Source organism: Dermacentor albipictus, chromosome 3 (genome assembly GCF_038994185.2).
Source record: "Dermacentor albipictus isolate Rhodes 1998 colony chromosome 3, USDA_Dalb.pri_finalv2, whole genome shotgun sequence".
In the NCBI taxonomy this organism is placed as follows: domain Eukaryota; kingdom Metazoa; phylum Arthropoda; class Arachnida; order Ixodida; family Ixodidae; genus Dermacentor; species Dermacentor albipictus.
Window position 1 is genome coordinate 46,414,828 of NC_091823.1, and position 27,581 is coordinate 46,442,408.

At 47.5% G+C, this 27,581-nt stretch overlaps 1 protein-coding gene across 1 annotated transcript in view; it reads left to right on the forward strand.

Moving 5' to 3' along the window:
• The first annotated feature begins 425 nt into the window (after positions 1–425).
• brat (brain tumor) overlaps positions 426–27,581 on the forward strand; it is a 127,077-nt gene continuing 99,921 nt past the window's right edge. Inside the window, exon 1 of the mRNA XM_065426975.2 lies at positions 426–784. Within this exon, the coding sequence (XP_065283047.1) occupies positions 583–784 (202 nt within the window). The 5' untranslated portion in view covers positions 426–582. The remainder of the gene's footprint in view (positions 785–27,581) is intronic.

Below are 27,581 nucleotides of genomic sequence, written 5' to 3' on the forward strand. Positions count from 1 at the left end.
GGTAATTCCTACCGGTGGTGCGATACCTAGATTGTAATGCTCATGCAAGACTTTAAGCATGTCGGATACACATGCGACCCTACACTTGCTCCAAGTCATAATTGCTATCTATTATGTACGCCATCGCTGAAGTTGCGTGTGGTAAAAATTATTACCTATCCATTTGTTGGCGCATACGTACGAAATTTCCAAAGCCGAGCTGACCATCTGTAGTTTCATAACCTTAACCTTTCATAAAAAAAAAAAAAGAAGAGCGGCCTTTCGTAAGCTCAAGACTCCGTGTTACATGTCGCACGTGCAAGGAACAGCCAGTGCAGTGAGGAATAAGACCTGTTTTTTGAAGGATAAAGGGCCTTTCTGGCTTTAAGCGTCGAATTCAAGGTCAGAAGCCGCCGGCCGTACAGAGAGATACGGTCGGTCGGCAAGGGTGTTGACACTTTGAGAGTTGACCCCGGTAGCCACGGTCGTTGCACCGCTTGCACTGGCTTCATTCGCTTCGCAGCAGCGCGAAGTAAACAAAATAGCGTTCTAGAAATGTTGTGCCACTAAATTCGCATTAGTACCGTCCAACAACGATTCACAATGCCAATTCTGGCAAAGTTTTGCGCACTTGCCGCGCGCGCGTATACTTTTTTTTTTTTTCTCCGCACCGGTAGCAACCGCCGTTTGGGTGCCCTGCCGCCGCCGCCCGACGCGGGCTGTCATCTTCAAACATGGCGGTTGCGAGCAGACGCACATGTGGATCGGCAGCGTGAAAACGTGCGGATTTCTTCGGTTCGGCCGAGTAAGTACCAGCCGTCCACAGTTTTGTGAAGCGCAGCAGTACCTGCGCGATTGGCGGGTCTGATTGTCATGCACTGCAGAGCGGTAGGGACACTCCGCGAGTCGCCGGCGCCGCACGCCCAGTCTCCGGCGTGTGTCCGCCCTTTGTCAGTTCCCTGGGAGCGTCATTCGCCGCCAATATGGCGTTCGCCGGCGCTGTGCTGGACTAGGACTTGTAAAGCGACTTTAACCCCGCTGTGCTTTTTTCTTCTCGCTCGCTCGTAACGGCGTGATGTAAGTTGGACTACGACCAGCGTCGTTCGCGGGCGGCATCGTGAACCTCGCGCTCGCGGGAAAATTTTTGACGGCGCGCGGCGGCGTCTGACAACAATCTCTCTCCACTGCGTTTCCCTTGCCGCTCGCTGTTCGTATGGCGTCACCGACGGGGCTGTTTCATTTCCAGGACTGCGGTTGTTGACATTTGGCACGGTTCGCGAACTAATCCCGCGCATCCTTACCGCGCGGACGGAGCAACCGCGCGGCACCATTGTTTGCCGGCCAGTGCAGCCCTGCTGCATGCGTAGTTGTTTCCCAGATGTTGCCTCGAAGACAGTCGAGACCTCCTTTTCGCTGTATTTTCTAGAGACTTCCACCGCTGCCGCTTCAACTTGGGTCACCTGTTTTGTTCGTTGCTTCCGTCTGCATTATAAACCGCACTGATCGTACTAAAAGGTCAGTGGCCGACCGCAGTGGCGTTAACAGTTCCATGTTGATTCTTGCTATATGCTTGCTTTACTACCAGCGGCTGAGCTCTGATCGGTCCTACGTTTCGTAATTTCGCGTGAAAAGTGCTGGTGCGCCACCTTTTGGCGTAGTATCATGTGGTGAACTGTCCGCATTTCTCATGCGTAGTACTCGGGCAGCGCTTTATGTTAATATTGCGATAACATGTTTGCAGCGGGTCGACAGCTTACAACTGACTTTTTCATGCCCTTGTACACAGTTGAATTTACTTCTGTTTGTCACATGTTCACAGGAAGGTGTTTTCAATTTTCGCTCGCCTTTATTTCGCACGCAAACACGTGAATATTGAGATTGTAGGTAGCGCGCAGCCTGAGCTGTCTCGACGGTTATTAGCGATTCTTTTGTTTAGTAAACCGCCGCCTCACGTGTAATTTGCTACTGATGGCAGAAGGGGCCTTTTTATTGACAGCAACATTAAAAAATTTGCCACAAGCACTGTCGATATTTATTCAGCTCAATCTGCATTAAGCATTTCGTGTGCGGTCGAAGTCAAACGCTCTTGAAAATGGCCATACAATAACCTGCCTCGATTAGAATTCGAAAGTGTCCTGTTGACAGGAATATCACATTTCAACATCGCCAAGTAAATGCCATTCCTGCTTGTTGAATGAAGTCTAACCATTTTAGCTATCACGCTAACTATAGCCTGTTGCTGTGGGCGCGTCAACGCGGATTTACCTGCATCAATGAAAAGTGCGAACTATTCTTGGCTTATTGCATTGACACAAGACCTATTGCACAATCAGTCTGTTGCAGCCTTTCCTTAGCAATGCGTAAGCGTGTTTTGTAACTCCTCCCACGTCATTTCCATCTCATTGCCCCACAATTGATTTCTCTGGAAGCCTTGTTTTGTAAGCTACCTTAATGTCCACAGTGGCGGAATCTGTAATTATTTTACAGGTGTATTGCCCTATTTTTTCATATAATGCACTACCCCTGATTGCTCTTTCTCTATGTTACATTCTTTAGGCATATGATAAGTGCTGTATTTTGATTATCATTTGTGTTAGCTGTGAGTGGTTAAAACATTGTATATAAACCATTAATGATATAATGTAGGCAGAGCTGACATTGTTGCGATTTACAAGGCTTTGTTCAGTCTTGCACACTGCCAACACAAGAACTATTCCATTCCTATAAAGAATTTTAGCTTTAGTGTTGCGTTAACTGTGATAACTCGGCATGTTATAATTTGTGCAGCAAACGTGTAAAAATGTTTGTCTTTATAACCAATTTGCACAGACAACTTAGATAATTAACTAGATCATGGCTCCTTTACAGCAGCCTTGTTCCCTTCATAACAACACGAGGCTCGGCCATCTGGAAGCTGAAATCTGTGACTCTTCTTTGCCTGTCATTCCACGAAAGTGCTTTGCTCAGCCATTTAATAATGGAGATATGAGTGTGTTCAGCAAAACTTGCACTTGCACCCCAATGCTGTCGTTGTGAAGAAAGATTTGAAATCATTGCAATGGTGGCCAAATACCATGTTACAGGTTTGTAGGCCTCTATTAGAATCTGAATTAGCAGTAACAATTGAATGACTTCCCTATGGGCTATCTTTCTGTAGTATCCAGGTGATATTACAGTGATATTGTGCTACGAAAAAAATGTCTCCTTATTTAAAACATCGCTTTCAGTGGTCCCAATACGACCACGGCAGCATATGATAATGTTATTTGACTCACAATAAGTGGGAATTTGTTTTTGAAATTACCTCGCAGGGATTGAGATGAGTATTCCCCACTCCCCCAAATATGCCCATAATTGTGCTATTCTTGTTTGATATTCAGCATTTTCATGCACTGCATCTTCATTTAATGTTTCTGCATTGTTTGAGTATATTAGACCTGTCACACATATGATGTAGCATTATTTCTGGTGTCTACAATTATTCATGATGCAGTGAATCACCAATGATGTCATTCTGTCAGCCAAGCTGTTTGGCATCAAGTTTATGTGTTCTGGTGGTCTAAGGATGCCTGAGAAATACATAGCAGTTTTCAACACTTAGGACGACATGATGCATCTTAAATATTGGAATTATTATGGCACTCTCCTGTGACCATTAGGAGACTCTAGAGAGATGTTTGACGAAAGCCAAAAAAGTCAGTTTGAGATAGAACTTTGTTATTCTGCTGCACTGCTCAGGGAAAAGCTTAGCGAAAAAAAGTTGTATAAAGGTCGACATTTTGGATAGGAAGCAGAATTGTACCTAGCACTGCATGTACAGAGGCTCTTACTTCTGGACCGATTGCCAGAGGTACACTTACAATGTGCTATGATGACTACATCCTGTCATTGCAGTGGATGAGCTAGGAAACTAATATTAGAAAATGAATACTGCTTATTTCTTAAAAGCTCTCACATTCTTAAAGGGTAATAATAGGCGTACTCCAAACAGAGGTTGGTTTGTAATTTTCTTTTCTTGGTCAAGAACCATTGTTTTCAGCTGCTGTTAGTGCAATGCTGGAGGGGTTGAAAACAAATGATCCTTTTCCCAACTTTAGAAATGACAGGGTGGGTGTTATAACAGCCAAGCTGTCAAACTATGGGAAAAAGTACTTCTAACAAATCCTCATAATTATACCTTTGGTTGCATATCACTTCAGCGTTTTCTGTACGCACTGCTTAACATACGAAGCGATGTATTGTAGTCTATGGCTAAAGGAGCCACTGGATATCTAAATGGCTAATGGTATCACGCTTTATTTATATTTACCCATGTTCAAGCAACGCAGTGACAGCAAAAGTGAAGGCATGTTTCTCATGCATTTGTCGTCATATTGTCATTGTGATGCCATCATGTTTGTTCCACCTTTGTCAACCCATTGTTATTGTGCAGTTGCTGTCATCTCATTACACTAATCAAAAGCATTAAGTTAAGCTCAGTTTGATTATGCATTTCTGGAATGTTTAATAAGTGAGTTTGGCTGTGTTCTAAATCTTAACTAAGCCACAATGGTAATGAAAACAGGAGACCGGTGGTCAGGCCACCTCAAAAACTTCACTCTTGCTTCTTGTGACATCATAATTTTGATAGTGTCTTTCTGGGATATTGTTGTGAGATTGTCAATAAAGCAAGATTAAACCTACGACTGGGGGCCGTTGCTGCATAAGAATACATCCAGTAAGCAAAGATGCCATCAAATCTGACATCACTGAAGTTTGGCTTCATTTCTTGACAATTAAGTGTGCAATATTGTGATCCAGCCAACAGTAGAACAAAGCTACGAAGGAAACACATGTAGGTTTCTTTTAATTTTTTCTAGCCAGTTTGGGTGTGTAAATTAAAGTAAAGGAAAGCTGGCCCCTTATTTACTCTGCTAATGTGACATCTTTTTGCGGAAGAAATGGGAATAGAATTTGGAAGAATAATTAACCTGCCTCTACTGGTTTAGTGTTTCCTTTTAGTGTAGATTTATTGTAATTTCTTGTGCTCAAGTGGGTCACAAAAATCTTTTGCATGGTCCCACAGTGTGAAGGCAACACTTACAGCCCTTGTTAGCTTTATCTGCAAGCTTTCCTCCTTCATAAATTTTGCAGTGAGATGCCGTGGTGAAACAGTTTTGTATACCCTGGTTTCTGTGTGACTTTGGCATTCTGCTGCTGACAAAGAAGTCATGTACTTGTTTATTAGCTGCAAGGCCCAAAACAATAAAGCGTTAACTCCGGACATTTTGTCCTGCTGCTGTACTGCAGCAAACACATTGCCCCGGAATCGGGCATGCCTCTGCCTCCATCTGATCTCCACCAAGGAGTGGATCCTACAATGAGTAGATGTGCGGGGCGCTCTCGAGGCCCTCAGTGCATTCACCCGTAAAACAGGCGTTGTACGCCTCCTTTAGAGGAGCTCTGGGGGACATCCTCGGGATCTGCCGCCGACTCCCCAGCATCCTTCCTTTCTCCGTTGCTGCCTTACGAGCCTTTTCCCACTAAGGCAGTAGAGCTAGCTTTATGTTAATAAACACTGAATTTATTTGTTTGTTTATTTAGTTTCAATACTGCCAATCTCGTGAGACCAAGGCCGGAGGATAGTTCTCTCTCTCTCTCCACACACACGCACACACACACACACACTGGTCAATATAACAGAGCACTCTTCAAAACAATTTAAAATAATAAGGCAACTAATACAATCCTAGTGTAGTTTAGTAACAATACTATAAGAGTAGCAGTACTGCCATGAAAGCTGGATTCTAATTGGGGTGGAATGTAAAAATTCACTTATACTTGCATTTAGGTGCACATTGAAAGACCGCAGACAGGAAATATGTCATTTCAAGCCCTCGACTATAAATAATGCCTTCGTGGACCATAGTGAAATCTTGGAATATAAAACCCCATCACTGAATTGCTGAATTAACAAATGCTTTGGATGTGACCACATAAGTGACAACCTAGGTATATTTCCTGCTAATACCATGGTTGCAGCATTGTGCTTGCCCAGTGGCTTGATTTAATCATCTGCAGCAGCCCGATGAAGTGTTTCATTTATGCTGGACCATAACAAAGTGTACATTTTACAGAATCATACACATTTCGGCTGGTTGCTTCATGATTTCAATGGAAACAGTGCAACAGGACGTGAGAAAGGGACAGACAGACTTATTTAGCTGTCTCGCCCTTTCTCACACACTGTTACTTTGTGCTGTTTCCACTCGTGCACATTTTGCCCTCTGGCCAGGTAAACAGAACAGTTTTACCATCACAAAATTTGCATAAACTGCTCTTGTGTTGTCAAGGTTTTCATTTATTAGCCTTAATTTTATGAAACAGTGGGTACATGCTTGCAAGATTTCGCTTTTGAATGCTTGTGTCCTCTGATGTGAATGTCAAGGATATTGCATTATTATAGAAAATATTTCTTCTCTAGCTATGACCCCGATGAAAGAGTGTTTGCCAGTGGTCATTATGATTGAATGCACCTACATGTCACCTGGAGCATACATCGTGACGTGTGGAAGTTGTGGGCTAGCCTCCTGCTGCTAAAATTAGGAATATGAAGGTGAACACAAATTTAGCTTTTACTACAATGGTCAGGCGCATTAATTAAATCACATTGACAGCCCACATACCATACAGTTCTAGTCCAACTTACCTATACTCTGTGTCAAAGTAAGTTTGCAATGCAGTGAAATTTTCATGGTGTGCTAAAACACCAACCTGACAACATGTGGTCCATGTGCACCACATATTATGAAATAGAATGTAGTTCCGTGCTTAAGCGTTGGCTATATTGCAGGTACATAGGTTTAGCATAGTGAAGTGCTCCATAAATATTTGTATATTTTCTATTGTCTTAAATAACTGCATGTAATATGTACAGGGGGCATCAAAAGTTTCCAGGCCTTAGGTTGTGCGAACACGTTGACATCGTGCCCATGTGGCGTGTCATGTGTCAGATTGTAGGAAACCCAAGATTATTGTGAAGAGGGTAAGAGACACTGTTTTTCACTACCCACAGCTTCTGAGTGCCAAAATTACTCTAGAAGCTCCGCAAATTGCTTGAGAGTGAATGTTGTCGAATACGCTGTGGCATGGGAGCTTTTTACCACCCTTGTACCGTCCCTGAATGAAAATTACATCTGCTTATTGGCAGCCATCGGTATATTTCCTTTCAGATTTTGCACATTGTTGACCATGTTTATAATATCTGCGGTAAAATTTTTACCACTGAGCAATGAAATTCTTCACGAAGAGGCATAGGTTCAGTAACACCTTGCAGTACTGTTAGTACAAGAAGGAAGTCAGTTGACAGACTTCTTTGCCACAATGTGGAGTGCTGTATTGGTGCACCTTTTACAGAATACTGAGGATAGACGGAAGCACATGACACATTCATTGGGGACAGTTGTGAGTGAAATACCAACACCGGGGGTCTAAAAAGGAAAAATGCACTGCGTTGCTCAGAAAGGCCTACAAGATGAGCTTTCACCATTGCTACTGCTTGAGGTGCTGTGTACCAAATATCCTGAAAGCCACAATGATGCCTAGGAAATTTGCCAAGAATGTGTTTGTTAAAGGGAACCTTTCTTTGGGACACTCAACACTTCTTACATTGTGTTGGTCGTGGTGCATGGCCGAAGTGCGGGGAGAGCAGTTCGCTGGAGTGAAAACGTGCTCTGGGAGCGGATGTGAAAGCTTCGTTTACTCGTGATTCCTACAGTGCGTGGGATCTGCGTGATTTCTCTTTGAGCATTTTCTCTTTGAGCATTTCTCTCCTCCGGCATTATCAAGCTCAAGGTGTCAGTGAATGACACTCCATATGCCCTGATTATTTGTAGATGTTTGTCAAGGCAAATACTATTGTGGATGGACAGGCGGACCGTTTATTTTCCTGCATCATCTTTTCCACTCTCTGAGAAAGTTGCAGACGTGCAGGTTGATATTTTGCGAATTGGCAAGATCTGCATGTTGGCTCTTCTGATTGGCTCAGGTGCCCCATAGCTTTCTTGCATGGCAAGTTTATTTTGAGATAAAGCATACAGAAATTTGGTGCTAGCGTCTATGTGAGTTTCTGTAGCGCTGGTGCAACCAGTGTGGTGATCATGGGAAGCCACAAGCATAGGCCCAGTTTAGTGATGGCTTACCACACGACTTGATGGTGGCTGTATGAGTACCCTTTCTGACTACAAAACTGTCTTGGGAAATTGCTAAAACATTCATATATGCTTCGTGAACAAAAGTTCAATCTAGAAGCATCATACAGGGGGTAAAGCATAGTTAGGTTGTGCAAGTGTTTCTTTTGCCAGAGCACTGTCTGCTCATGTGATGATGCCATGGTAACACACACACGTGCACACACAAGATAGGTTCAAGAGATAGTGGCACCAACATGGCCTTGGCGAGACAAAGTTTGATTCGGGAGCAAGACCTAACAGGAGAAACAGCACTGGTTATCATGGTCGACAGCACGGTTAGGCACTTGCCTGAGGCCAGAATTCAAGTGTCTACTCCCTACTACCCCTGATGGCTGATAGTCAAAGGCGTAGATAAGCCACTATATGATTTAATATTGGGCAATCTACTTCAGGTAAGAAGCATGGATGTCCCTGATACAAAATGGAAGAGCAGCCACGCCAACATGGGAAAAGTGAAAGAAAAACAACAGGAGCACGATCCTAACATGGCAACACAAGAAATAAAGGCTACGGAGGATAGTCCAGCAGTATCGTTGGCGGTAGCTACAAGATCTAGCATGCAAGGAACATTGAGAGCACTGACGGTACCTACAACCCAAATACATTCGGTGACACCAACAGAATTTGCAGAAATGCAAAGAAAGAATGATTCCATACAAGCCTGCTTTGAGAAGGAAGGATAGTCGACGACAAATAAAAGAGGAAGGACCATTTTCGAATTCCATAGGAACAATGGATTGTTGTACAGAAGGTGCAAGTTTACCTCGGGTAAAGAAGTGATGCAGTTGGTGATTCCTAAATCACTATGACAGACAATCTTGAATTTGGGGCATGACAGCACCATGGCCGGACACCAAGGCTCAAAAAGAATGGTGGCTAGGATCACAGGATAATTTTTGAGATGCTGTATGGACGCACAGTTAGAGGTCGGTTAAATATACGTACTCAAGGAGGTATGGGCAAATGCAGGACTTGACACTGAAGTCAAAATGACATACACTTACGTGTGTACATACACACACACACACACACACACACACACACACACACACACACACATGGAATATTTGCTAATAACATCTTTAATAAACTAAATTTTGCTAATTTATATTGATCAACTTTAGCGTGCATGTTAAAAATGTATTGAAGCTTGTTACTGCTTAAGGGTGTGCTCACTTTATATGAATATTGTAACTGTACTGCCAGTCTATATTTGTTGGTAAAATTCTTCATTTCAATACAGTGACATCCTGCCTAGTTTTATGCTATCGTGTTTAGGAAGGCATTCTGGGCATAGTGTGAATGCAAAACCAGTTTGGGCAGGGAACCAATATTGAAGGGGATGGGACACACAATTTTGGTTTGAAGCCGCTAATTTTCCTTGTTTCTGGACCAAACGAAAAGTTCTGCAAGGGAGATCCTACAACATTAAAATGACATAGCAAGTAACACTGAGTGAGGTTCTGACTACATGTCCGCTATAACATCTACCCGAACACAGACAAAGGGCTCCATTTCATGTTGGTACAGACTGTACTTCACCTGAGGTTCGCATAATGCGTATCTCTAAACTAGTGCTTGTTCAATTAAATCAAAGTGGGCACTGACTGGCTTTGATTTTTCAATTGCAACATGTGCACTAAATTTCCTAATTGGAAGGTAACTACAGAAACTAAGCACTGAGCATTTTATGGGTGATATTAACCCAACTCCTGGTGTTGGTGGCTGCTGTGAATCCTGGCCAGCGAAAGCTATTTTGTCTCAACAAACCTATTTTAAATAATTGGAGGCAGTTCTGACTGGTACACCTGGTGTAGCTAATACACTGTTTTACTGCTTGCCCTCCTTATCAATACCAAATGTAGCATCCGGTTATTGCTCTGTTATTGTGACAGGCATTTAGTTTTAAAAAATCCAGCACAACCCATCTCATTATGGCTATTGACTATGATGCCGACGGTTCACGCAATTTGGCAACACTCCGTATTGCTGAAAACACGCTTATAAATAACGGTAGGGGTCACTCTGCGCCTTCTGTTGCTTCAGCTATATGTGAATACACTGTTCACTGCATTCAGTCCTTGTTGCTAGGGCATTTGCTTGCCAAGGTCGGCATGACGACGATGCACTAACAATAAAATGAAGAAGGAATGACAACGACAACATGATGACAGTGGGATGATGGCAAGTGTATGGTGACGAAACGACAGTATAGCGAAGACTGTGACGACTCTGTGATGAGGATGGGTTGACATTGACGGCAACATGAGGTTTGTATGATGACTACATGACGGCGTGACGAAATCAGATGATGAAACTGGAGTGAGGATGATAGAATGACCACGATGGCATCGCGACGATGGTAGGACAACGAATGCATGACGACGGTATGAGGATACAGGGTGACGACGACGTCATGACGAATGAGATGACTAAACTGGAATGACGACAATGGAAAGACCATGACCGCATCACAACCACGAGCACGCACTTAGTGGCACAAGCTATTAGACAATTTGGTTCATTTATGCTCCATCCGACAAGTCATTAGGAGGGCCAAATGCCCCTTGAGATGTGTCCATCCACATCGCTTCGTCTGCTCAGCGACTGCTAAATTTGCGGTATACGACGTGCGTGCGCAAAGGTCTGAATGTGTCATGTATCGCTGTAACGTATAGTGTACCACGCAAAAATAAAACTCCAATCCTGCCAGTAATCAGACCGTTAGGCCCGGAACTATATTTTGTGGCGCAAGGATATTGCTCTTGTGTATGCCTCGTATCTTCGGCAGCGATGCCAACGACTTGTGAGATAGAATATACCGTATTTACACGATTGTAAGTCGACTCGAATGTAAGTCGACCCCCCCATATCGCGTGACCGAAAAAAAAAAAAGAGTGCATACCCGAGGGCGCATTCGATAACGAAAATTTATTAGTAGCTGACATGGTCACTGGACTACTCGTCTTCACTAGTGCTGCCATCGTCATCGTTGCTGCGGTCCCACAGCGCGTCGTGGTCCAGCGAAATTTCAAATTTGGCAAACATCTTGCAGAACAGCAGCCCACGCCAAATGCACCTAACCACACGCAGCCGTCAGGGAGGCTCTTTTGACAGGTCCGGTTAGCGTAATTTCTCAGTCTTCTGCCGCCAGCCACTCGTTGTACTCACGGCGGAGCAGAACCTTAAAATTAAGGCGAAGGTCCGGGCTTGTTTCATGACCACGTCGCACTTCACTGGCAGGGACCGATCACGCATTTCAGCGACGTACGCCGCGAACTTAGCATACAGCTCCGGAAAGCGTCCAGACTTCGGCACGTGGGAAATTTCTCACTTGCCGTCACAGGTGAAAATTTCGCTTCGCTGCAGTCGCCACTCTCGCACCACCCGTTTAGAAACATCGAAATTGCGGCCCGCTGCGCAGCGATTTGTTTCTTCGGCGTAAAGGATGGCAGCCCTCTTGAACGCTGCTGTGAACGAGTCCCGAACGATTAGTGGGCCTGGAGCACTCATGACTACTGGGGAAGCATAGAAGTAGCACGTAGCCGGCAGTCAAGTGGAACGCGTCTAGCCTTTTAACAGAAAAGAGAAACCCGCAAGCGCTGTCTGCTCTTCCATGAACTACCGATGCTCCCCGCAAGCGCCGCCGTTCTGAGGGTGCCGCCGCAAATGGGAACAGCGGCGCTTCCATCAACTATCGACACCCCCTCACCCATCATTGTTGCATGCACTGTAAAACTCTCAAAAATGTTGAAAAACCCTTCCGAAAAGCGAACAAACACGCGGGATAGCGAAAAGATACGGGTAGGGCCATAGAGGAACCATAAAATTGTAACTACATTGTAGCTCCCGTTGGTATCGTTTTTTTTTGGCGGCGCCATGTTTTGGTTTCGATTGTAAGTCGACCCCCCAACTTCAGACTTTCAAATTTAAAAAAAGGGGTCGACTTACAATCGTGTAAATACGGTAGGTTGGCGCAGAAGGCGTGACGACGATGGCATGAAAAACGTTGGAAGATAAAGCTGGAGTGACTGAGATGACGGTATGACAAGGGGTGACGAAGCTGAAATGACGATGATCAATCACAACGGCATCACAACCACGAGCAAATATCTAGTGGCCCAAGCTGTTAAGACAACTTGGCACACTTGGCCAGCGTAAAAGGCGTGACAATGATGACATGATGAGCCGGATGACAAAGCTGCTATGGCGATGGAACAACTACAACAGCGTCACAAGAATGAACCTAGTTGCCCAAGCTGGTTGTGCCACTGGGTTGGTGCAAGAGGCTATAGTCGGGTAAAACTATAAAGTAAAACTAAAAGGTGACCCAAGTGAGGCAGCCGATTGCCTCCGTGACTGAATAAATAGCACCGCTCAAAAGTCCCGCCCAGTTCGAAGCGCGTGCGGCCATGTTCTCCGTCAGTGGGGTCACTGGCTCTCCGGCTCTTGACGTCAGTCTAGAAAGCACGCCCATTGATGGGGGCTCTTGTGTGCGTCTGCTTTTGATGGGCAAATGTTGCTGCCTCCTTAAGTTTTGCCTGGCTATAGATGAATATGGATAGGCTCAAAATGCCCGAAGAAGGGAAAGAATGCTAATCACATTAAAATATGTTCTGGACCCTTTAAACTCTTAGATTTCTTAAAAAGAATGGTTAACAAGCGTTGTGACCATGAAGTGACTTGGAGTTGCATGGGAATCGTTGCATACTGATGCTTTGCAAGTCTGCAGCACTTATCAAGAAATCTTGAAAGTCACTTGTCATGTGACAAGGCCCAAATCATAAGTTCATGTAGGAGTTGCAACACATGCTTTTGTGAGCTTCGTTATCCAAATAGCTTATACGAACATGAGTGCTTGGGTATTGCGGGCAGTTTAACATTCTATTCAGAAGTGGTACCATGTGCGAAGCGACGGCACACTGGGGAGAGTGACATTGTTTGGTGTGTGCCGCTGTTGCTGGATGTCACAAGTTTGAGCTTAGCAAGCAACTTGTATCAGTAATCAGAGAACATCGCAAGCGCTTATGAATGCAATTCAAAAGACGGAGGCATGCTTCAATTCCCAGATTATGAACTTGAGATTTCAAGTCTTAGTGACGACCTGTGATCAAGTTTAGGTGATAACGTACATTATTTTCCACACATATCTGACGCCGCTTGGGTGGATTATCCTAGCAGAGACATACTGTGGATTGGAAGAGCCTGAAATTGTCGTTAACTGACACTAGCCTTTATTCCATTTGAATTACACCAGCTTCTCGACGACTCATATGGGTGATGATACATGCACAGCACACAAATTATTGGAAGTATTGGGGAAACAGTACTGTGCTGAACATGTCAGTATTAAATTCATTGTCCAGAAGGGCTGAATATTTTCAAATATCTGCATTTCATTTATAGAGACTGCATAATTTTGTTTTTATTAACCAGTTTGCATTGTGCTTTTCTAACCATGTTTGTATGCATTATTTATTAGTGGGGCCGTCTTAAGAACAGTGTGTAATACAAATTTGGGGTTCCTATAAGATTTGATAATTCTCGCCCTTCCTTGTCTCTTTCTGTTCCTATCTTTCTTTGTGCGCACTCTGGTATTGTTATACCTTGGCAGGAACAGACAGGGGGGTGGGGGAGTTCTGGGCCCTTACGATTGGCCTGTGGGAGGGCTTTCGGGAACGTAACCCACTTTGGGTAATGTGCAAGGGTGACGTAGAATGCTTTTTGAAAGCAGGATAGGGCCCAGTGATTTTTCTTTGTGAATTGAGGGGTTATTGGTTCTGGTTATTGTGTGGACCCAGTTTGTAATAAGACCCTACCCTTCCTCCTGTCCCTCGAAACGCCTTTATTGGCGGAGCCAAGTTTGCTAGCCATTTGCGCTCGATGTCACCCTGCCCTCTAATGGAGCTCGAACCTGGCATCTTGGTCTGGCATGCTTGTTAAGATAACATGCGTCATCGTCGGCATCAGTTACCCATGGGGCGAACGAATCGTTGGCATTATGCTGTTGATTCTGCTCTCCTTCTCGAAGACAGACTACTGCGCAGAACTAGGCCAGGAGCCGCCACGTCCGTAAATGGCTTTTGACAGCTTGCTCCGTGATTTCCCGGCGTACACGCTCAAGCTCTACAGATATTACCAGACAGTCAATAGCTGAAGCACCGCGGAATCGCTTCGCTCACGCAGGGCTGTGTCAAAACTGAGCTCAACCAGCACTCGATCAACGTGCAGCAACTCCAGCTGTTACAACTATGTTCTATTCGCGCATCTAAACCATCGTTGATATCAACTTCGGTGCGCAGGACCGCCGTAGACACGTTGGTTCGCGGATGACGGCGTTCGACCTGCTTGTTTGCCCCCCTGTGCGGGCTCAGAACGTTGCCGCGTTCGAACCAACCAGCGCGCGTTCCGAGTTTTCAAGCAGGAAGCGCGGACACTGCGGAGAACAAAAGGAAGGCCCCTGGCCTCTTGCTGCTGCTGTTTCTCGAGCCGCACGGCCGGCCGGTCGTTTCGGGCTGGCCGTTTCGAGGCCGCGACCGTTCGGTCTCGGCGCTCCAGGGGAGGGGCGATCGCTGCGCGTAGTACGACGAAGACGGCGGCGATACGGGATGGTCTGCGTTTCTGCCGATCGGCGTGCATGACGCACGAGCGCGCGCGCGCGCCGAGGTCAGGGTCACACCCGCGCGCCCCGGCAGCGGCGACCCATTGACTCGTCCCCGTGCGAGAGAGGATAGCACCTTCACATTTTGTTCGTTTCCTTCTTTGCCGTCGCCTTGGCTGGCGGTGGTGAATGACTCCCGGAAGTCGCCAAGTTCCTTGGCCTCGGCGGCCCCGCTGCTCGCAACAACAGCAGCAAGCAGCTGGACGGCTGCTTTTCTCGGCCGCTTCGCCAGGCCTGTCACGTCGGCGGCGCCCGTCGAGTCGCGGATGCCGGGGCGAAAGGGTCTTCCGGGCGACACGTCGTACACGCGGTGTGCTGCTGGATTAAGGAGGTGGAGGGCCTCCGTGTGCGCCATCATCTCAGGTCCCACCGTTCTCTTTTCTTTTCTTCTTTAAAATAATCTTGGCCTTGTGCCTAAACGTCGTCCCGTGGAGTTGCCAGCTGTAACGTGACCATATAGTTGAGCTTTCGCGAAGGCTTTTTTAAGCTGTCGTGGTGCGTGTCGGTGAACTGAGTAGAAGAGTGCTTGCTTTAATAGGCGGAGGTGTTTTCGCCTGCCCGCTGGACTCGCTCCTCGGATAAATTTAAGTGGCCGGATTCAACGTCCCGAAACTGCACACTTACGAGGCACGCAGTAGGGAAGAGTTTCGGATAAATTTTTAACCACCTGGGGTTCTTTAGTGTACACGGTACGCAGGGCGTATTCTTCCTGCACACCGCCTCCATCGGAACGCGGCCGGATCGAGCAAGAGACCTCGTGCTCAGTGGCGCAATGCCGTAGCCATTCTCGCAGAAATGCTGACTTGACGCGGTTATGTCTGCTTGGCAATTCTGGCTTGCCTTCTCGAACCGAGGTGTTCTTCTGGAACGAAACTGGCGGAGCGCCTTTCGAGGTTGCTTGGAGGTCGCGTCGGAGCAGCAGGCATGCAGCGTTGTTCATCCCGAGAGCGCCTATACATGCGCATTATGCGCGGCGGCTCCTTATCCGAAGTCGACGTTGGGCGTTTCGACGCGGACTTTGTTTTTCACCCCCGCTCTATCCCGAAAAAAAAAAAATCAAATCAGCATAAGAAAGTCACCGTTGGCACGCATGTGTTTCGGGCGTTGCGGTAAGATAACCGTCTTCCCTAATTCAAGGCCTCTTGGCGCGTGTCATTCCCACTGGCACTTAGTGGCATGAGCATCGAGTGAGACTCATGTTTCTTGCGCAGCACTTCCGATTCACTGCCTGAGACGACGGGGGAGGAAATTCAATATAAATCAGAAAAAGAGAAAGAATAGCACAGTACAGAATTAATGGGTTTCCTTATCAGAGCATAAGTTTAGTTACAAGTTGAGTTACTGAAGTGTCTGGAATAATTAGAATTAGAAATCACTTTACCGCACACTAAAGCACAGAATGGTAGACTTTAGAGACTGTTAAGAACGGCCAGCTGCAGTGCAAGTTTGCCACCCAGTTACAACTATGGCGGCAACATTCCGGGAGCGTCGCCGCCAACTTCTAGCCACAGCGTGACTAAATCGACTTTGTGTCGGGGAACAATACGGGCATCCCCCACTCTCCGTCGCTTCAGCTAGGATGCGTTCGATGAAGCAGGCTTTGTGCTGAAACCGCCACCAACCTCTAGCCTCATCGCCGTTGTGACGGAATGAGTTCGGCGGGCCAACTATTGTTCCCAAACTCCCCAACGCGGACCTGATCTGCTACGGGTGCGCGAGTTGCCGCGGGAACGCCGTTTTGCGCTGCTTCCCACGCACCGACCAAGACGCAAGACAACGCGCTACCCGGAACGGCTCCGAGTTCTACGGGGCCCCTCTGACGTCGGCTCCGGACCTTCGCACGTGTGTGCATTTGTGTGTGTAGACCGTCCTGCGGGGAGGCGGCTAGTTTGCGATGACGAAACGAACGTTCGCATCACCTTGTATCGGGAGAGGACCGAGTGTTTAAAAACCGCTGTTGTGCGGCTGCTCAGGTCACTCTCTCTCAAGCAGTCATGTTAGACTGATGTACTTTCTCAAACAGTCATGTTAGACTGATATAAATACTGTAAATAAAGCCATATTCCTCGTTCTCGATGAGAAGCAGTCCTTCCCTTCATCAACGTCCTCAGCGTGGATAAGTTGGACGACGGCATGGGCCAGCTACCTTCTAATTCATGCCGGACTCCAATCTTGACAACGGATCACGAGCTATGGGATTGAGCCCCCAATCCTGACAAGACCCCGCCACGTGAGCACGACTCTGGCAAAATTCCTGAAAACCCGGAAGTAAAAAAGCGGAAGTAATGACGTCACACAAGTGACATGACATTTAACCGGCTGATTAATGGAAAACAGTTTCATCCGAGTTCGGTTCGTGCGTTGCGTTTGCCTAAAGTTTACATAAAGAACACCAACGCCGAGGCGCGAGCGGCATTAAGAGAGACGTAAGTCAAAGATTAGAGTCGCCTACCATTTTTTTTTTTTGTATAAGAGATTTCGTGGTGCTCGGCTACTGAACACGCGCTGCTTACGGCAACTGTCACCCTGCCTTGCGCGCTGTTCTCGCGACTTTGTTTACGAGTTGTTTGCGCAACGAGTCGCCTTTCTTTTGCATAACCCGCGATATGACGGAACAGAATGACGCACACTAAACGCCAAGCTTCCATTTTGAGGCACTTCGTACTTGTTCTGAGACCGTGTCTGTGTAACCGTCACGTTTGTGCTTGTGCCTGAAGTTGCAAAAAAAAAAAAACCATCTTGCCTGCGTGGTTTTCATTGCTGACCTTTATTTATATGCACGCCGACGAAGTCGTGTCGAAACTCGTGGGACGTGAACTACTGAGGCACAGGATGTATTTACCTGCGGCGGATACCGAAGCCACGCAGGTGCGCCGAGTTTTGCCTGCGAATACCTTTCAGCTGCAATGGCGAGTATGGGAGGACACCACGGCGCTCTACTTTTTGGGCGTGATACACCGTGGGCCCAGTCGAAGTCTCGAAAACCGCGGAAGGCGGAGTGCGCAAAATACGTGGACGCGATGCAAACATAATGCGGCACATTTGTAACTAAGCGGCCTGGGCCTCAAATTTTCTTTCGATAAAAAAAGTGTCATCCATCAAACCCCCACTGGCAAGGAAATTGCTTCCTGTGAGGCCCGTAGTTACCAGCCTTCTTAATAGAAAAAAGTCCTTTTTTTTTCTCTATGTCTTGCTTTCTTTTGTTCTTTCGTGTTTCATGCGTACATCGATTACCGTCGACGAACTAAACCTGATAGTTAGGGTTAGTTTAAACCTGGTTACTTGATGGGGCTGCCCACTCATGTTCCCGTGCTGCCGTTTCATCGCCTTCTCCAACTGTTCTACAGGTCCGCCAACTGTTGTCCGCTGGTGCTTCCGAAGCAATGACGCTTCTTAGGCTCTTCTTTTTTTTTTTTGGGCAATTAATGTAGCCGTCTGGTTGCGCCGACGTCATTTCACGTGCGTTTCGCCGGCCGTCCCCTCCGTGAGCGTGTGTCCGCGACGTGATTAGCAGCGGTGCGTCGGTCGGTGAGCCGTGGCCACCGTGGCCGTGGCTACCGGTTTGCACGATAGATGACCGACCGGTTGTTGGGTCTCGAGAGGAATAAAACGAGAGAGAGAGAGAGAGAAAGGAGTGAGGCGAGGAGGAAATTGACGACCGCGGCGTGTGGGAACGTGAAGGGGTGAATCGCGCACATTTCTTTTGCGCTCCAGCCAGCGGCCGAGGTGAACGAACTTGAGCGGCCGGTACGGAACAATGCGCGTCCGTCCCCCGTCCTCCCCTTGTCTCTCTCCTTCTTTGTGTACAATGCGCTGTGTTTGAGAGAAAAAGAGAAGTTTCGACTTTTCGCGGTGCGAAGTTTTAAAGGATCTTGCCGTTCTTTTCGCGGTCGTCGCGTAAACGCCGTCGTCGTCTTTAGTTTGCTGGGCGTACCGGAGGACCGCGGGTGGTTGCCTCTGTGAGAAAAAAATAAAGCATTCATTCATTCATTCATTCATTCATTCATTCATTCATTCATTCATTCATTCATTCATTCATTCATTCATTCATTCATTCATTGTTTATTCAGACAACGGTTAAAGAAGGAATAATAAGCCGTCAGCCTAATTAAACTAATCCGCGTGTTGTGGCCTGTCATGCGAAACGTTCACAAATATTGAGCTCACTTTCCGATTAACCGAATGACACATGACGTGCCCGAGTGGATGGCTCCAAAGGCCGCGATGAAGTTGGATTTTTCCTTATAAGAAGCTGCGAGTCACCGTCTTCTGTACTGTTAATTGTTTATTTTTTCTTTTTTTCTTTCTTTTTTGTTGCTGCACATTATTGCGCACTTGTCTTTCTTCCGAGTCTTCCCTCGCATGTAACGAAAGCCTTCACTCTAACAAGGAAAGCCAGCCAGCTTCTTTACGGACCCTTACGTTAGTTTATATGATTCAGTTTCGTCAACCTGAGAGCTAATCGGTTGATTAGCTGGTGCAGCCGAAGGAATTAGCTGTCTTTTCTTTTCCTTTTTACTCTGCACCTTGGCAGTGCAGTGAAAGCAACAAGTAATAAGCAAGTGCCGCCTGTGTAGGAGAGGGTGAACATCTCTCTGCGCGGCAGCATTTTTTGGTCAGTCCAGGTAACACGATAAAAGCATGCTGTACAGCGCCAGATTTTGCAATCTCTTGTGAATTAGTAGATTGCGCTGCAGCGCTGTATGCGTCGTTGTGGACGTGATAATGTTTATGCAGCTGTAATATTTGCACGCATAGTTTTCTTTATTGTTATTATTATTATTTTGCAGATAGGGCGGAAGCAAAATACGGCTAACCTTTATTTTATCATTATTTTGCGCCCTAGATAGGCTGAAGCGTCGGTGCTTGCCTATTGCTTCACTCGTTTCGAGGCTAGCGCGCCATGCCTCGCCAACGCGGAGCCTGGGCCCGAGCTCTCCTGCGGGACCAGGGCCGGCTTGCACGGACATTTAATAGCGAAAGTAATACCGAATTTAAGAACGCGTTCTTAAATCAGAGAACACCAATTTAGCTCACTAACGCGAGCGATGAAGTCATCTTTATTAATCACGGCCTTTGTATAATTCAGGACAGGGTTTGTATAATTGATAAGGAATATTAAAAAAGACAGGAAAGTGGTCAGTGGTGTTATCAAGTACATCGCAAACTGGAGGACGCACAAGGTTGGAAAATATGTGGTCTATTAAGGTGGCGGAAGAGCCCCTAAACTGCATCTAGTTGGAAGGGAAACCAACGATTCGAAGCCGAATCCGCGAAGGCAGTTAGTGTAGGCAGTAGTAGCAGTGCTGCAGTCATATAAAGGATTTATGTTAATGCCACCAAAAAGCACAACATTTTTCGTTTCTGAAGACAAGTTACCAAGTGCAGTGTTTCAAGTCATTGCGAAAAGCATATATTGTAGATGAAGGTGAGCGACACCGGCAACCGACAATTGTCTGGCTCGCATCCTCTAGTTCAATCCACACAGCTTCAAAATTCGACACTGAAAATGACATGCGAAGTCTTCGTTTTTAACGTACATATGCAGATAAAAAACCGCAACACCTCCGTAGCTCTGATGGGGGAGGTAGCAGTATTCGGAAGGGTAAGAGGGAAAACGAAAGTTATTAGCTACATGTGAAAGCTAAGTTTTGGAAATGAAGATAAGAGAAAATGTGTGGTATAAAAATGCTAAAAAGTTGTAGATTTCATCATGGTGCTTTTTTTCTTTTAAGACTTCGCGCATTAAAGTGCATCGCAGATAGGCATGGGTTTCTAAAGAAAATGGAGTTGCTCAGTTGAAAAGTAAGATAACGTTATCGAGTGCTACAAAATAGGTTAGTCCCTTGACCATTCCATAACTACCGGAAGACAGATAAATCACCCTCGGACAAGATACGAAGGACGCGACTGTCGCACTTCTATTTTTGGTGTTATTTGGCAATTATCAGTCCACAGAAATTGCGATCCTTTGTCCTGTTTTCAGTTATTGAGCAAACAGCAACTTTTCTCGGGTGAGGTGATCATTAACATAAATGGGAACATCATTAGATCCTGCGAAGCCGGACCGAATCATCAATTATCGTTTCGATAATTTGGCCTCGTCGTGGACATACTATGAGCACTGCTTTCGTTGACCGACGCAGAGTGCTGATTGTGGTTCATCAAGAAATGCTGTCCGCTTTTGATTTATCACTCTCGTTGGTACACGCCCTTGTACAATATAATAAATATAGTTACTTCAACCACGCGCGAAATATTGAATAAACAGACTGTCGAAAAGTATTAGGTTTGCTTTCTTCAGTACTTTAGTTCTTCCGGCGAGTTGGTTTTACGTCTAATGTCGTTCGTGCGGTTGCATGTGCTCGCGCGGAGGAAGCCCGGAATGAGTACCGAGAGCCGTCGTAAATGTGTCCTTCGATGTAGATGAGTTTCTCGAACACTTCGTCAGCCGTCGTGGCGTGGCCCGCACGGTACCGTTACACATTTTGTTGAACTTGAGAAGTTTAAAGAACCGCGTATGATTCGAGGGATTTTGCCGCGAGGAATGCTAGGTGTAAACAGCAAGAAGTCTCAGAAACCTCTGCGATATAGACACTGAAACGATGCCTTTTGTCACCGCATTGTCCGTTTTTACGCATTTCGTCTCAACCGAAATGCGACCGCGGCCACGGCCGCCAAAAATTGCATGCGCGACCTTGCGACTACTAGAATTGCACTCCAACGGCTACGCTGACCTGCCGTGGCAGGTCGCTTATTCTTCGGTGACGAACGCGTTTTTCTGCGCTTTGAATTTTTTGAACGCGTAAGTGCTTAATTTGCGCCAAGAAAATTCCGTTGCTTTTCTCGGTGCGTTTCGTGACTTGGTGCACGAGGATAGCGAGATGTCACTTGCTGCCACTGTCGTTGAGACGAGCTTACTCCCTGCACTCTTGTTGGCGTTGTGATAGCAGTGCCAGCGGCTTTCATTAATCAGGTGTTTTAATAAACAAGCTGTACTAGGGGTCAGACGCCTTTCCGTATATAATTTGCTGCGCGGGTTTCTTCGTGTCGAAGGTTCGTCGTCGACCAAGCGACGTGTCGGCGTCTGTTAAGTTCTTTGCCGTTCCTTGCGCCTCTGTTTGGGCGTTGCTAAGCGCCTGAGCAGCTGCCCCCTGAATGGAGGCTGCACATGGAACAACGCCTCACGTTTGGTTATAAAGGAAAGATCATCGAACTCCGTTTCGGACAAGACGCTCGCCCGCAGTTAATAACCGTCACGCGCTGCGGCAGCTGCGCTTGTGTACGGCCCATCTTCGATTCCTGCATCAGTCGAGGGCCGCGACCAGCAGCAAACGAAGTGGGTCAGTAGGCCGCGTAACTGCTTAAATAAAAACCAGCCGTATGGTTGCGCGCTTAACCGCGTCGCGCAGCCTCGTTTGCAGCCGCTTACGTAACGACCGCGTTATAGGTGGCCCCCAGACGTTTCGCGCTCGTCCGTGAACTTCAGCGCACCGCACAGTGTGGCTTGTACCGTGTTATGACGCTTATAACGCCGCGGCACAGATATTCGTGAGGTAATCCGACCTTTCTTCTTTTCTTTCTTTTCTGGGTCTTTCAACCGACGTCGTCTCTTATTAGTGCGCGTGTTTGTGTCTCAGGGAGGTCAACCAAGACGTAAATCTCTGTACACGCTCCTCTCCAACAAACGATAGAAGAACTGAGGGAGAGAGAGTGTGTGTGGGTGTGTACGGGTGTGCGCGGCCGGTGTTGGGTGGCACGAAATCCGAGGCGCGTCGTCGTTCGCGCAATCGCTGCTGCAGTGTGGCGGCGTCGGCGTCCGTGCGTCATGTTGTCACCGGCGGTCCCTCGAGAGAGAGAGGCAGAACGCGAGCGCTCGCCGGGTCGTTTGCTCCCCGCAAGTATACGTATACCCACCGCTACCTTGACATTGGCGGCGGCGGAGGCTGCTGCAGTGTAGCCGGCGCGGCCAAGGCGACCGGCAATCGCGCTCTGGGGGCTAACAAACAGGGTGGTGTAGCCTTACCGCGCACTCGCGCGGCCTCGTTTCCTTGCGAAGCGTTGCCTGTCTCTTTCCTGTGCAGTGCCTGCGTGCGAGTCCCCGGGTGTTGCAGCCGCGCGTGTACAGCGGGGCTTCGCCCGTTGCGGAGTGGGATGTTTCTGGAGAAGGGGGGGGGGGGGGGTGAAGGGGAGGGGGGGGGGGGGGGCTCGCGGGCTGAGGGATACGCGCACGCGCCTCGAAGGCGAAAATAAAACGCGGTCAAACGCACACGTACGAGAGGTGTCGTTCGATATACTCCCCGATGACTGTTACGTGCGTGTGCTGCCGCTGCTGCTGCCTTATGACGCCGATCCCATGACAGTGCTTGCTGAGTGTGAGCTCTGATTAGTGCTGTAAGAAATAATGAACGTATGTTCCCGTTGCTCCGCGCTTGGTCGTTCGCACGGACCGTGGTGTAAACAGGGAAGATCGAGCCTGATTGCAGTAGTTATTGGCCCGACGTTTGGTCGATATAATGATGTAAAAAAAAAAATCATGAGCCATTCAACTCTGTGAAGGTGGATGACCAGCAGTGCTGTTTAGCACACCGCACAGAGGTGACGCAGAATTTTGAACAAAGGTGCGAACACATTTATTGCCTTGATTGGTGGTCATCGTGACAAAAGGTACGCACGCACCAACAAACAAATGGCATCGATGACAACATAGGGGAAATTACTTCTACTTACTAATTGAGTTAAAGAAATGATAAATTAATGGAAATGAAACTGGCTGAAAAAAAAATTGGCCGCAGGGTGGTGTACGAACCCACGTTTTCACGTCACGCGTGAGACGCTCTTACGAACTGAGCTACCGCGGCGCCGCTTTCCCATCCATTTCCTGGGGTATTTGTGTTTTACTGGTAGAACTAATCCCGGGAGTGTTAGCCAGCGCCACCACTCACAAACATTGGCGGCGGATGTGGAACATGCTTTCTTGGTAAGAGCTTCGCACGCGTAATTCGAAGGTGTGGGCTCGTAGCTCACCTGGGGCCAGCTTTTTTTTTCGTCCACTTCGTTTCCATAATAAATAAAAATCGAACCCCCTCTTCCTTCTCGTTCACACACACGCACACAGCCTTTGCATTACGAGAGGGATAAGCCATTGTTGATGATGATAGTTTTGTTGACGCAGAACAAGAAAATACACGGAAGGCTACCCATAAACAGCTTCGCTGTAAAACGATGCTATGGTCGTTTCATAGCGCACAGAGCATCAGATATAAGCCGTGGACAAAGCTTAGCCAAACGCAAGAATATCGAAGTCCTCTCACGACGACTGGCAACTAAGCGCGAAGAACATTGCAGCCGTTTGCACCCGGGTTGGTTCACACGTAAGCAGTATGTGGGCGCGATCTTCCGCGCAATCCTGACATTAACCTGAAGAGTATAATAATCGACGAGCTCGACACCCGTTTCGAGACAGCCACCCACCAATTTACTTACTGGAAGAAGTTAGTCCACAAATTGTGCCCCCCCTCCCCCCCTTCTTTTTCAGTATCGAAGCTTTCTTTACCGTGTTTCAGGTCCATCTGCGCGTTTCTCTCGCCGTAGTAAAGTGAACCGATTCCCGAGATGGTGTAACCGAAACTGACCCGATCCCGGAGCTGACGCACTAGTAAATTGGCTTGATCCCAGAAATTATGTAATCAAAGTTGGATGATCCTGGAGATCACGTAATGAAACCTGGACCAATCCCCCGAGACTGCTGTAATCAAAGTGGAGACACGGTGGGCCTATTGTTAGAGCAGTGCACGACATTCGTCCTGGCAAGTGATGTGGTTTGTAACGCGAGCCGCTCGTACATGCAGCCTGTGCAAGTCTGATGATCCAATCTCGTTACACGGTCGCGCTCAGGCTTCGTGCGTGGGAAGAGCTTCTCGCCTCTTCCTCCGGGCTTTGTGCTGGTGCCTGGCCGAGTAGACGTACAGCAGGAGAGGGGCCTTCCATGCAGCTGTTGCGAGTTGAGGGAACGCACGAGGGCAAAATAACAGTTACAGGGGACAACGGAGCTCCCGCCTGCATGATAGACTCGGTGGGAGGTCTCTGTGGTCTCGTGGCGGGGGTGATTGATTGACGACATGTAAGAGGCGTTGAAGCATTAAACATGCGTTGTTATGTCCGACACGTCTGTTCGCATGCACCTCTGCTGACGAGGCTTGCTTCGCCAATCGCAGAATGTCGTATTAGCCCGCAAGTCATCGCTGCGTCCATGGCTCATAGCATGATGCCATGGGAACTTGTATTCGCATTCAAGCAGAACGTGGAAAATGAGATTGCATAAATTGGAAATAAAATCCAGTTGCACGCATTGGGCGTTTCCTTGCCTTGCATTTAAATCGAAGCGATGCTTGAAAGAAAGCTTGGTTTAGGTTAGATTACAAATCGAGTGCGTTGGAATTTTCTTTTTTTTCTCACTGTCGCAGTGTTTCCAGCGAGTTAACGTTCTCGCGGATTTGTAACGGTCGCCTGTAGAGAGAGCTTATCATCGAAACCATCTCTTCGATACTGCGTTTACAGCATGTGAAACCACTTACGGCGTCTAAACAAAAAAAAAAAGAGGCTAGGCCGCCACCATTATTCCGTCGAATGGAGGAGAGGGGGGGGGTGGCATAGCGTTTGCTCCCACTTACCACAGTGGGCAAGCCGCTATGGTATTCTGCTACTCACTAAAAAAGAAAAAAAAACCGATGGAGTGTGCTCAATTTTCGCCTTTAAAAGTGGAGCGCGATAGCATTGGAAAGTCCCTGACTGCCTCTCACGCTGCCACGCAACTGCAGCTTACGTAACCGTAATGTTTACCGGGAAACGCTGGCACGGAACGCTATGCACGAAGGCGAGCTTTCTGGTAGAAACGCGTGGGCCGCGATTCCGTAAAGCCCCTTTACGGATAGATGGACGAATGGATGGATGTTATGAGCGTCGCCTTTGGAACGGGGCGGTCGGTTGCGCCACCAAGCGGATGCGCGGATGAGAGCGCCACCTGGATGGTGTTGCAAGGAACCGGGCGCGCCGCTCTATGAATGGTAGAAACGCTGCAAAATTGTTTGTGTTTGAGTTTCCGCATAACAGAATTATGTTTTCTGGTATATCCAAGTTGCAGTCCGACGCTATCACGTCTGTATCACGTCTGTAGGTTGCCTGCAAGTCATACTTTACGATTTCTTTCACGCATTTTACTTTGAGAAATTCAATGAGTTCAGTAACGTCCTTGTGCTACACGAAGGGCTTGCGTGACTGCTTATGCGTGGTTCGGAATTATTTTTCGCCCACACGGCGGTCGACGCTAAACGCAGGACACTGACGCCGGATTTTCTGCTACACGGGGAAAGGTCGCAGGTTTGTCACCGTGCTTCGGCGCGTGCATCGAGGTGCGAGAGGAAAGCAATAACACCCGTGTAGTGCTGCACTGTAAAAAACTCCAAATATATATATAAAATCTGGCGCCCATGTGAGCTTTCGGAGGTTAGAGCTAATCCACTATTACGGAGTTTTAGGTTTTGCGCACCCAAAGTTCGGGGACGCCAGCCAACCACCGGGCGTACAAAAGAACCCAAGCAGGGCGTGGGAATTTGATTACACAAAGACGCCTGGGGTGCGCTGTTTTCTAAAGCTCCCCATTTTCAGGCGACTTCGCCTCATGGTATGCTGCTACGCTGTGTTCGAATGTGTGTAAGCAGCGAATTAGAAGTGATCCAAGAACGGACAAGTGGTTGTGCAGCAAACTGCATCGTCAAATCGTCTGCCACCACATTTTTGCTCCTATAGAACTACGGAGCCTCCGAGTGGAACAAGGGCTGTCCGCGTTATTGTGAGAGCGGAGACAGTCCGTCGCGTATTGTGTAGTTCAGTTCATCTAATCGGTGTACCGCTTATTTATATTAGACATGTATGGAAAGGTCATCGTAGTCTACAACCATTTAATAATTCGTCCGATGAATAAGTAAATTGACGGACAACTTCAGAACAGATCGGCTCTTATAACTGGTCCTGTCAATTTTAATATGCACAAAGTCGTGGAAGACGCAGATTTCGCATTCTTCAGCGCAGTACAACTATAAAGCCGCATGAAAAGGAACACTCGTCAATTAATTTGTTGTACATTTGTAGATTGCAGAATCGGGAGGATTGCTTCGAGGGCCCTGCGAACCCCTCGAGCGTCACTTGAACCTTGCTGTGCTGGTTTTTAAAGCTTTGTCATTTAATTTTGCTGTGGGGAAACGCGAGCCGCCAAAACACGGACGGGCGTCCAGCCCTTGACTTTTTCAACCGCTACGCTTGTCGCGATAATGGACGAAGTGTATCATCGCCGCCGGCAGCTCCCCCTCCCCCCCCCCCCTTCCCCGTCCGTACAAAGTCCGCCGAAAAGCCGCCGGGATCCGACCGTGCGGAAAGCGATGAAAGACACGCGGTCGGACTGCAGTGTCGAGCGGGTTTTGTTTATCGGGGGAAGTCTAGGTCCATTAGGGGTGGGACGCGCCCTGCCAGTGGGCACACGTACCTCCCCGTATCGGGGCAGCTCTGTCCTGAGATGGGGGGGGGGGGGGGGGGTTGTGGGTTGCTGCTGCTGCGCCGCCGCCGCCGCCGCTTCTACAGCTAGAATGGGCTGTGACGCCCTCGTGCTGGAGCGCCCGCTGGCCCGTCCGGTCTGCTCGTGGCTGGGTCACGGG